We start from the raw sequence: 12,129 nt of genomic DNA on the forward strand, positions 1-12,129 counted from the left end.
TATCAAACTGTCCGTCCTGCAGACACAAAGTGACATCAACATTAGGTTTATGTTTTTGACCCTCTGATTAATCTCCGTACAACTATTCACTCTTTTCCTGGCTTTGATTTGGGCCTGATTCTAATCCCGGCACTACGACCCATCATGATATTCCAGAGCTCGATGACCACAACGCCTCACAGGATACCCAACAACACACAGCAGAGTGAAATAGACAAGTAGAGGAACTGAGTCTGAAAAAGTGAAATAAGCTTCGGTCTTTATCAGCTCCTTGGGGAAAATATGCATGTTTTTAAGCTGCTAAATGCTCTAGCTGCTCGAGAATTAGCATTAGAAACACATACGGGAATTAAATGATGCTCCAGGTGCAACTGAACAAGTCAAGCATCTGGATAAACCAACTGACAAACACATGGTCTCATCTAAAACGATTTAAAGGCCCCACATGGTAAATCCATATTGTATTTTGTGGATGCTATAAGACTTGGAGGCGTAAAATAGAAGCTGCTAAGATGCAAAGATGTTTTCTTCTGGCATTCCTCAAACCTCTCTACATTCAGATAGCCGACTAGTCTACATGCTGCTGAGTACCAGCTGAGGAACCGGTACGTCTCTTTGTGAATGAGCAGCTGCGTCACAGTTTATTTCCAGAGCTGCTCCTGAAAACTGTAAAATGTCTCAGACATGAATAAAACACACCAAACGTTCTGCTGTTGGCTGCAGGAGTCTTCCTGCACTCCCAGCATCTGAGGAACTAAAGATCCAGTGGACTGCTTTTATGATTCATGGCAATGTCACCACAATGATGGGAAAATCCATAAGGTTAGCACTGGAGCTGTGCAGCTAATGTGGCTAATGGTGCCATTAGCGATGATGGTAAGCCCACAGGTCATAGCTCTGTGGAAACTGTAAAGCTGAGGAACATTCCAAGATGGTGGACTGAACCCGTTGCCACCGTTGCCGACCGCTTGCTCAGAGGGAGTCCAAAGGCAACTTTGGATTGTTGGGTTCTCCGTTTAAACTCGTATGGCCTTCATGTCACTATGTTAAGCGCTGGGAGATGATATGATAAATTAAGACCAATTTTAAACCAGTAAACTAGGACTGGGTGAGTTACTGTGTTTTTATTTCGCCTGTTGTGCTTCAGTGTGACCTAAACTCAGCCGTGGTTTACATCTGTTGGCTTCTCTCCTGCTCTTTATCTAACATGTGCTGTATTTTAACACAGCTGAATTCCCAACAAAGCTGTTCTCAGTTACATATTTTTCTGTTTCTGTTGTCAGACAAAAGAATGAGCATTACAAAGGGACAGAAACGCTGCCCATCGAGACTAGATGTTGGCCAGCAGTCACTTTAGAACCATTTCCCATCACTGTACTGCTAAACTACTCTTTTAAAACCACAACGCTGCCCGATAAACGCAATGATCGTGACGGAATAGAAAGTCCTGTTTCACATGCTCAGTCACGTTAGTCTCGGCTGCCATGTAATGAGTTGTTTTGCCTTGTGCTGTCAATCACGTAGAGTTTTCTTCCTGAAGGGGGCGGGGCCAGCAGCAGCTTAGCGGTATATAAAGCTACAGACACTAAACAGCCTAGAACAGAACCAAAAGCAGGAGTTATAAAGTCATGTGTTCAGCATATAATGGGAACATGTCAGACTTTCATTAATTTGCTGAAAAGGGGCACAACGAAGGATGTTTAAATTGCTGGTTTCCCACAACGTCCACTGTAGCACCGGTCATTTTCAGGACTAATGTCATTTAATTTGCAGTAATTGCAAAGCAGAAAAGAAAGTTCTCCAAAATCTGGCTACCAACAAGAGCAGAAGCCTCCTCTCACCTTGACGGTGCTGCCAGAGATGAGAATGTTCTCCTCATTTATGTAGAGGTAGACGTGAGAGATGGTGGTGAGGTTGGGCGTGCTCCACTTGTCGAAGTTAGCGATGAGCTGGAAGGAGAGGTCGGGCAGCTTGTGGCAGTTTGTGGACAAGACGAAGGAGCAGGAGGCCGGCAGCCTCAGCGACGCGCCGTCGAACGTCCTGAAGACGCCGCCGCCCGATGCCACGCAGTGCTGGGAGCGCCGGGCGAAGCAGCCTCGGACCCCGTAGCGCAGAGCGCACTCCTCCTCGGCCTTACAGCGCCTCGGGTCGCACTGGATCAGGTTACGACCGATGCACTGGCAGCGTTTGGTGCAGTCGCTGTTCCAAAACAGCTGTTTGGGCTGAAATAAAGAAGGTTATCGATTAAAATCAGAGCTGAAAGGATTAGTTGATCGATGGATTAGTTGGCTGACAGACAAGTATTGTGACTACAGACACAGGTGTATTTCTGAAGCAAAAACATCCAATTTTCCTAAGCTTTAGTTTGAGAAAGTGAAAAAAAACAAACAAATTTTACAACTAGTTTGGACTTAAAGAATTTTTTATATACTTTATGAAAACTGATGGAGCCTGATCTATAATAAAAATCACTAGTTCCTGGCACTGCAGAGGCAGTTTTTGTTGTAAATAATTGTATTTATTGATCACAAAAGTTTGTTTTTATTCTTCCGTACCATTTCTACACTTCACAGAAAAACACCTGCTGCTCAATGAGCCAGAGGTTTGTTAAAACTGATTTAAAGACATTCCCAGTCGTGAAGGTTTTACACAAAACGTGTCCAAAGAAAATTAGAAAGAAAGAAATAAAGATGGAAGAAAGAGAAAAAGCAATGGAGAGAGAAAGAAAGAAAGAAAGAAAAAAGAGAGAAAGACAGATAAAGAAAAAGCAAAGAAAGAAAGACATGGACAAATAGAAGGAGGTAAAAAGAAAGGAACAAAAGAAAAATAAAGAAAAAGCCAAGGTGGAAGGAAACAGAAAGAAAGAGATAAAATGAAAGGAACTATGAAAAAACAAAGAATAAAATAAAGATGGAACATCACAGCAAGAAAAAGAAAGATAAAAATAAACAGAAAACAGAAAGAAGAAAAAGAGAAAGAAAGAATAAAGAAAGAGATAAAGAAAAGAGAAGTAAGGCAGAAACAAACAGAACCAGATGAAAAGAAAGGAACTAAAATAAAAGAAAGAAAAAACAAAGAGGGAAGGAAACAGAAAAAAGGAGAAAGAGATAAACAGAAATAAAGAAATTCAGACAAAAGCTTCCTGACACAGTTTTGTCACAGTGACCTGATCTGGTGTTTAATGGAGAACCACTGCTGACCTCCTAATAAAGAAAAGCCGGGGCAGCCGTCGCCTCGCTACCGCCGTGATGTGGACTCAGTGTGAGGCTGGATGCGGGACTGACCTCGTAGTACTTGCCGTCAGTGTAGCAGCCGCAGTTCTGAGGCAGGATGCAGCTCTTGCCGTTGAGCACGTAGCCCTGGTCGCACTGGCAGCCCTCCACGCAGTCCTGGCTGCAGTCCCTCTGGCCGCGGGCGGGGGCGCACTGGGGCGGGCACACCGACATGCAGCTGGAGTAGTGGCTGTTGGGTGGACAGCTCTGGACTGGGAGCAGGCAGGTTGGCACAGTGGTTAGCTAGCAAGCAGTTTTCCAGCAGGAACAAGTGTTGAGTGTTCTGGGTAAACATTTGTAGATGCTGCTGAATGAGAGTTGATGCAGTTTTACGGCTTCAGTGTCAGAAATGTTGCTCATTTGCTCCGTTTTCAGACGGAAAACGATGGACTGATGTTTGCCTCATACTGGTATTGTGTGGGACTTAAAGCTAGTTAACCGAGCTCAAAAAAAGAATTAAGTGGAAACAGATAAGCTAAAACATCCCCATCAACACCTGCAAATCTCACTAATTCACATGTTGTATCTCATTTGCTTAAAGAATACACAAACAAAATAGAAAATCACACTTGTTGTGGTATTTAGCCACGCAAAGTCTAAAGTGTGAACCCCTGAGAATTTTACCTGAACTCCAAACACGTTCTGGGTAGTTTTCCTCACTGTGGGCTCATTTTTAACCTAAATATTAAATAACACATGACTAGAAGCAGAGAGAACTGTGCAGTCTGGCACAGATATTATTACACAGCTAATTAAATTTTACGTGCTGCCAGGTGTCAACAACACTGGAAAAAAAAAACACAATCTCTAAATAGTGACGATTTTTTACTACGTCTCTACATCTCTAATCTGTTTCCATATTGGTCTTCTACTCGCTCCATGTGAACCCAACCTGCATGTTCAGCCCAGTTCAGCCAAAAAGTCCCTGAATTGTTGTCCTGTGACTGCTGGCCGCAGGTTGCTCACTTATGGCTTCACAGTTACGTTGAAAGGCACAGAATGTCTTGTTTTTTTGCAGACTTTGATGAGTGTAAACACGTGATTACTTAACATTGAAAATGTGAGAATTCTTTTTGTTTTTACAGTTTTTTTGTTCTGATAAATGTTGTGGTTTTGGTAGAAGCGGTGAGTTTTGGGGTTCAGACGGTTGTGACATTTGGTTTGTGGTGCTCGCAGCACTGACGGAGGACAACAAGAGTCAGAAACAATGTTCCTGTATTTTTGGGTAGTTCTGATACTTAATTGTTAGTGGACGTACTTTCAGTGGAAGACATTACGGCTGTTGACAGTTTATTCACAGCAACAATAACAGTTATTTAGGAATGACTCTTACTGCAGCTTTTCAGGACTGTGAGAACCACAAATTGAACTTCATTTACATTATATTGGAGTTGGGGCAGACATCGTGCAGGCAGGTGTCTAAACCCTGCCTTGGTAGCTCTTGTGTCCACTTCACAGCGACAGCATGTTTAGAACCCAGACGTTCACTCACCACACGGCGAGTCACTCCTCCAGCCCGTAACGGGCACTCCTTGGGTCTGACAGGTGCTGGCGTAAACCTGCAGCCAGTTACAGATTGTATCCTGAGCCCCCTGGTCCAGACAGGTGTCCTGCAGGCAGCTCTGGTAAAAGAACGCTGGCGCCACCTTGCTGTGGCAGCGAGCAAACACGCCTCCTCGATCCACAATCAGCCCGCACAGCCTCACCGCCTCCGGCTCCACAAACACATACAGTCCGTCTCCGATGTGGAAGCGTATGCCCGTGTTGACCTCGTTGGCCCCGTTGTCGGCGCCGATGTTCATGTTGGCGTCAGCCACCATGAGAGGGGCGTCGCTCAGGCCGCTTTTCTCCCCGAGGCCACAGCGCGGGCACGAGTCTCCGCAGCCCACCTGGCAGAAGGTGTCCCTCTCCGCCCAGGACATGCCCCAGTCGGTGGTGGTGAGGGTGGGTGGGGATAAGGGCATGCCCTGGCAGAGGCCGCACGAGGTGTTGTACAGGTCGCGGGGCAAAGTCAACAGGAGGAGCGTGTTCCAGTCAAAGGCCACCTTCAGGCCAAAGTCTGTCTCCAGAATGAGCTGCATTCCCAAGGTGAAGATGTTGACCTTCCCCGGGCCGAGCTTCAGAGGGAGGTACAGACGCTCCTTATTCACCTGAGTGCAGACACAACTGGTTCATGTTTGACACATATAACATCCCGGCTGACACAAACACATTCCTACAGAAGCAAACTTCTCGCATCAAGTTTGAGTTTCTAATCCAACTGACTTGTTTTCAAAGTATGTGGGGAAACCCAGGTGATGAACGGATGAATGGACACCGCTAAGGCTGACTGACGGAGCGCCGGCCGATTCCTCTCAGTCTAATTGTAAAAGTGAGAGAGGGCGCGAAGCAGAGAAAATCAGAGATAGAGTGTGTGTGTGCGTGGGTGGGTGCAGACGTCTGTGTGTGCAAGTGTGTGTCATTTCTGTTTCTCCTCAGATCTTTTAGTCGGTTTGTGAACCCGGTCCAAATGTCGCTCAGGGTCGGGGTTTCGTCTGAGCCAAATCCAGCCTGATAAAAGATGCCCATTGAAATTAGATCCACCTTAAGCCAATCAAAGAGGAATTCACCCTCTGCCTGGTTATTCTATCGGCTTGATTAGAAATAACATGTCCTCACAAATGCAACAACTACGACCTTCACAGGTCACACACAAAATATCTGTGTTAAGATAGCTGCGTTATCTCAGGTATTCTCAAACAGAAGGAATGTGATTCATTTCCTCACCACGTACTTACCGTGACAGTGTTTTTGTAGCTTCGTGACACCTCAATTTCATACTCATAGACTTCCAACACAAAGCCCCTCACCCAGATGGCCTGGCCCGTGTCTCTTTCCTCATTACGAGCGGCCAGTTTGAATTGAGGGAAGGTGCCACTCGCGTGGTCCCTGTTCTCCCTCCCACAGCTGGTGGTGGCCAACCTGAGAGTACAGGAGCTCTGCAGCTCAAACGGCACGCCGCCGAACGGCAGAAAATGTCCGTAACCAGCAGCCACACACAGGGCCTCAGTGCGCGGCTGGCAGAAGTACAGGCCGTCGCTCTCCTGGCAGTACTCCTCGGGGTGACAGGGCGCCAGCTGACAGTACACGCTGTTGTCGGAGCCGTTGCAGTAGCAGCGCTCCTGGCACTCCCAGTCCGTCCAGAAAGTCTGATTGGTGGCCAGCTGGCGGCCGTGGCTCAGGCAGCCACAGTCGCTGCGAGCCACACACAGTCCGTCACGCAGCGCGAAGCCGTCCTCGCACTGGCAGCCCTCCTGACACGCCAGAGGACACGGCTCCTCCGGCTCGTCCAGGTTGGAGCAGGTCAGAGGGCAGGCGCTGGTGCATTCGTCAAAGTGACTGTTCTCTGGGCAGGGAAGAGCTGAGACAGGAGAGCAGAAGACAAATCAAGGAGCTGCTGCAGACACCTTGTACTGACCACGTTTATGGGAGTATCCACTCTCTAGCCTCATGTTGCATGTTTCCTGTACCTTCCTATTATTGTCAAAGTATAGCTACAGATTAGCATGCTCAGCTGCGTACCTCAGAAGACCAACATCAACAACAAATGCAAGCAGTCAGTGGAGCCAGTTTGCAAAAATTCAACTGTTGGGAGCCTCCTGAGTTTAAGAAAACTCAGCTAAGACAGAAACTTTGCTGAATTAGTGGTTTGAGAGGTCTCAGTGCACATTTTGAAACTAGTTACCGGGCGAATCCAAACTGATTACAGCTGTCTGCGTGGAAGGAAGCTTCCAGAGACAGATTACAGGTCTACAAGACTAAACAGAAGTGGTTTTGCAGTAAAGCAGAGGTAAATACTGGTGAAACTGAAGGAGAACGCTGGAAACTTCTTCACAGCAGATGTGGTTTCAATAACATAATTGCTTATAAAAGCTGTGTTACTAATTGAACCTGTGCTGTTGATGCTATCACAAGTTAAACTGACTGCTCATGATGAAGGTCAGTACATCAGATTTTTCTGGCAACAATTAAACAGGGTTCTCAGATCATAGCGAGGCTGTCAGCTTGAGTTTTACAGGAATTGTGAAGTTGGTGTTTTTAAAATGTTCTGCAAAAGCAGGAGAGCGAGACTTTGGGAGTCACGACTGTAAAAGAAATTCAACATCAAAATGCAGATGATAGTTATAGTATATTTACCACAGCGACAAAAAAGTAGAATAAAGTAAAATAAAATATTCCTCACACCAAATCCAAAGCTGGTTTTATCTCACCAACATGCTTTGCATTAGCTATCATGTCAGTGTCTTTACATGTGCTTATACCCGGGTTCACTTTATTTTTTTAACCTTTTCATCTTCTCCATGCAGTGATAGGAGCTACTGTGTGTTATTAAAGCTGCAGAAGGCATAAATCCTGAAGAGGAATCTGATAATGCACAGCTCACCTCCTGCAGCTCTTCCTGCTCCGTTCTAAGCCCCTCCCACCACATTTCTCAAACCCAAAGATAGACAAGCGAGAAGCCAATATTCATCTATTCAGAAATTAATTCAATCCTCCGTCTTCCCTCCGTCCAACACACAGCAACACTACAATCTGTTCTCACCATGTGCATAGAGCTATACTATCTTATCTCTGTCGAATCTCCTGTCACAGGCTTGATTTTTTAAAAAGTCTGAAGCCAAAAGGTAGCATTTTCTGCCCAATTATACAAAAAAAAATTCGCCTGCCCTAGCTTTAACTTTGCGTCGTCTCTCCTGTTGTTTGTATATATAGGTAGAATCTGTGTAATAACTAGTATTTCCTATATGGTAAATGGTAAATGGACTGTACTTATACAGCACTTTTCTACTTTGGTGGTATCCAAAGCACTTTACAATGTGTTTCTCATTCACCCATCAATGGCGACGGAGCTGCCACGCAAGGTGCTGCCTGCCACTGGGAGCAACTTCAGGTTCAGTGTCTTGCTCAAGGACGACTGGGATTGACCCGCTAACCTTACGATCATCCGCTCTACCACCAGAGCCACAGCCGCCATCATGTCACCATTTCGACTCACTGAAGAATCTTTGAAATATTATTGTTGCATATATTTTTTATGTACTTTTATTTTCTGCTAAAGTTCGCTTCACCTTCCCCTTTGCTGCTGCAGTGCTGCAAATTTTCCAGCTATGGGATTTATAAAATGCTTATTTATCTTCCCTCTCTGCACATATCTGATTTGTAGTTACCCATCCTACCAATCCGTCCAGTGTTTATGATCTCTCATTGCCATTATCCTCACCCCGACCAGTTGAGGCGGATGTCCACCCTCCCAGAACCTGGTTCTGCCGAACGTTTCTTCATGTTTCCCTCCACTGTCGCCAGTGCACTTACTTAAATAGAACCCTTGGATTTATTGGGTTTTCGGTACAAAATTTTAGCATCTTAAATATTTTACATGAATAACCTTGACTTGTGTACATAGAAATATAGAACACACCTTTTCAGCTCATGAGCCTGTTTCTTCAAAGTGACGCTGTATCTACTCACGGCAGTTGGTGGCGCTCCTCCAGGAAGCGAGGCCCACTTGAGCATCCTGACAGGCGGTGGCATAAGCCTGCAGCGAAGAGCACAGCGCCGACCGGTTCCCTTCCTTCACGCACATGTTGTACAAGCAGTTCCTGAAGAACGGTGACGGGTTCACCACCGCATGACACGCCAGAAAGGAGCTATTCCCCGGATCGTTGATGTTGCCGCACATCCAAGGACTCTGGTAAAGACGCAAGTCTGTGCACATGCGATACAGGTCGTCGCAGTCCCCGTTGCAGGTGAGATCGTCAGCGATGGACCGCCAGCCCTCCGTGAACTGTTCGGTAGATTCTGCCAAGCGTCCGTTAGGTAGACGAAGGTCATCGGTGGTATTGCTGTTAAAGACGCCACACAGACCGCAAGTGACGTTGTAGAAAAGGGTAGAAAGGGAGATGTTGAGGAATCCCTGACGAGTGTAGTGGACGCGGATCAGACCACGGGACTCCACCACTGTAGCGTTGCCCGGTGCTCTGTAGATCATCATTGTCTCCATTGGATGGACGTACGGGAGCGCCACCAGTTCACCGTTCACCTACAACAAACAAACAGTCATAGGTTTTTACAGCCCTTGGTGGTGTGGCTTCCTTTCTAATCTTCATGGTTGTGTACTGGTTTGTGTGGGCTCCTGACCAGGACTGGTTCATGTACATCCTCCACATCCTGCCTGTCATTCTGGGATACTGAAGGTGTCCAAATAGTTCTCATTAGTGTCAGTGCACCAACCTATTTTGCTTTTGGTGCTTGGCTAACGCTATCACTGAGGTACGCTATTACTAACATTATCTGGAGTACCTGTAACATCTTTCTAAAGTAAGACTACCTTTACAAAGACAAAACCTGCAAAAACTGACCAAGAAGCACAGCCATCTGCACAAATCAGGACATTGACTACTTTCTCTGTGGCTAAGGCAATGCTAACGGCTAGCGGCTACCCTGAAACAATAAAGCTTTACGTGAATAAATAAAGTGATGTTAAAGTTCAGCCTCAGTCAGTTACTCTCACAGTCAATAGGAGGTCTAGTGTTTGTAGTGTTTCTATTGTACATATGCAGCTATAATAATTATCCTTAATGATGTAACTTTATATATTTGTCTGCCTTTCTTTATTACCAATGATTGGTGTTAACAGTTTGTTCAGTCCCTGCTTTATGGTGGCAACTCAATGTCTTTGTGTGTTTTGTAGCTACTTAGAAGTGGTTTCTTGTGATTTGCACTTATTTTAGCTGCCTGGAACTTGGGCCAGCTAGTTTCACACACCTGCCTTTTCTTTGTCTTTGTCTCTTTTGTCTGGCAATTATGCTGCTGACCCACAGTGACATTCAACAGCCAGAAAGAGAAAAGAAAACACAGACAATTCAAACCTTCACTGTGTCAAAGTCCAACCCTCCCATCTGTGCCTCCAGGTTAGCCACCGTAACCACCACAGGTCTTTTCCAAGCGGGACCTTTGTTCACCAGCCGCCTGCCGATCTTCACCTCCACCATCGAGCCGTTGGCCGGCACCGGGGCGCACAGCTTCAGCAGGTAGTACGAGCTGTCGTCCGGGAAAAGCAGGAAGGTGCCGTCAAAGGAGGATGTCACGGAGTTCTGGGTGACTGAGCACACTCCCTCCCTCCGAGGGTAGCAACCCAGCAAGCCCACCTCTGCCACACACACCTCGCCCTCTTTACAGGACTCGTTGAAACAGGAGACTTCCCCGGCAGGCCCACAGGTGCAGCGGAGGGTGCATTCGCCTTCTTCGCCGCTGGGGCCGGCCCAGAAGGTGTCATTAAGGGGGTAGTAGAGGCCGTTGTACTCGCAGCCACAGTCGTCGCGCTGCACACAGCGACTGCCGCTGAGGACGTAGCCCGGGTCGCACTGGCAGCCCTCTGTGCAGGGATGAGCACAGTACAGCGGAGCGGTGAGGTCCGAGCAGGACGCCGGGCAGGCACTAGTGCACACCTGGTAGCTGCTGAACTCTGGACACGACAGGGCTGAAGAGGGAAAGACATACGTCAGATGATGCATGACAACGAAGGGAATTCCTGCAAAATGACGCACAGAATCTCACCACAGAAGGTACGAGATCTCCAGGGTCGTATCGTGACACCAAGAGCCTGACAAGCCAGAGCGTACGCTTGGATGGCCTGGCACAGGGTGGTGATGTTATCCCTGTTGCTGCACATGTCGTACACGCAGCTATACACAAATGCCGTGGGGTCGACCACAGCTCTGCAGTCCCTAAAAGGTCCATCAGTTTTGTTGATGAGGCCGCAGTAGTCTGAGCGGAAGTAGAAAGCTTCTGTGAGCGGGTCACACACGCTGCAGTTCTGAGCGCAGCCATCCGTGCACCTCCAGTCGGTGTCCTCGGCTCGCCAGCTGCCTCCCAGCTCCACCACGCTTTCTGCCAAAGAGCCATCGGGCAGCACGGGATCGTCGGCGGGGTCGTCGTTATAGTTACCGCAAAGGCCGCAGGTGTTGTTGAAGTAGGAGCTGGGTAGAGAGATGGATGCATAGTGTTGGCCGTCGTAGGTTACCAACAGTCCAAAGTCTGTTTCTAAAGCAACAGCAACCCCAGACTGGTAAACCCTGACAGCACCGAGCTGCAGCTGGACCGGCAAAGTCTTCATCAAGCCATCCACCTACAGAAAGAAGAAATTTGGAAACGGAACAAGTGGATGAAGTAAAAATCACAGATCAGTCACTAATCTCCAAGTTAGATTGCCACCTCTGTCTTGCAATGCTTTTATCACAACACAACTTTGAAAACAGATCTTCAGCATTATCATTTTGTACTTATGAAAAATCCATGTAGATGCATCCTAGAGGTACTGCTGAAGGACAAGTCATGCTTTTTGCATCTACAGCAGTACCCATGACATGAATCTGGTCATCCTTCCTTGTGAACCTCTATGTGGATGTCCACATGCAGCCAAAATGTATGACGATGCAGACTGTCTGCACTACAAGCATGCCTACTGCGAATATACGAAGAAACCAAGTTGTGCTTTAAACTAGCGTTTGCTACGAGGAGGGACTGTGCTGGAGGTTCTCCATCACACACATCATTATGACCCATCATTCTAAGCGTTGAAGTCGGATTGTGCAGGTGCTTTGTTTGGAAATACGTTTAACCACAAGAGAAGTCCTCATTTCTCCTACCATGGTACATGACGCAACTCAGGAAAAAACACATCTGCATGATGCAACAGGGTAATCTGTAATCAGCTGCTATGTTCCTCCGTGTTGCTCTGTGCTTGATATGTGAGGCAATGTGACCGCTGACGCATATTTATTGCAGCATGAATAGAATCCAACCAAGTCTCAAGAAA

General features: G+C 46.8%; 1 protein-coding gene across 1 annotated transcript in view; it reads right to left on the reverse strand.

Annotated features, from left to right (window-relative positions):
- Positions 1-12,129, reverse strand: part of tecta (tectorin alpha) — a 34,567-nt gene that overhangs the window by 11,448 nt on the left and 10,990 nt on the right. Inside the window, exons 10-17 of the mRNA XM_008278371.1 lie at positions 10,869-11,439; positions 10,181-10,791; positions 8,781-9,351; positions 6,050-6,672; positions 5,102-5,422; positions 4,765-4,981; positions 3,285-3,484; positions 1,842-2,222 (exon numbers count right to left, since the gene is read on the reverse strand). Of these exons, the coding sequence (XP_008276593.1) occupies positions 1,842-2,222; positions 3,285-3,484; positions 4,765-4,981; positions 5,102-5,422; positions 6,050-6,672; positions 8,781-9,351; positions 10,181-10,791; positions 10,869-11,439 (3,495 nt within the window). The remainder of the gene's footprint in view (positions 1-1,841; positions 2,223-3,284; positions 3,485-4,764; positions 4,982-5,101; positions 5,423-6,049; positions 6,673-8,780; positions 9,352-10,180; positions 10,792-10,868; positions 11,440-12,129) is intronic.

The sequence above is a fragment of the Stegastes partitus genome, unplaced genomic scaffold (genome assembly GCF_000690725.1).
Source record: "Stegastes partitus isolate 25-593 unplaced genomic scaffold, Stegastes_partitus-1.0.2 Scaffold121, whole genome shotgun sequence".
NCBI lineage: Eukaryota > Metazoa > Chordata > Actinopteri > Pomacentridae > Stegastes > Stegastes partitus.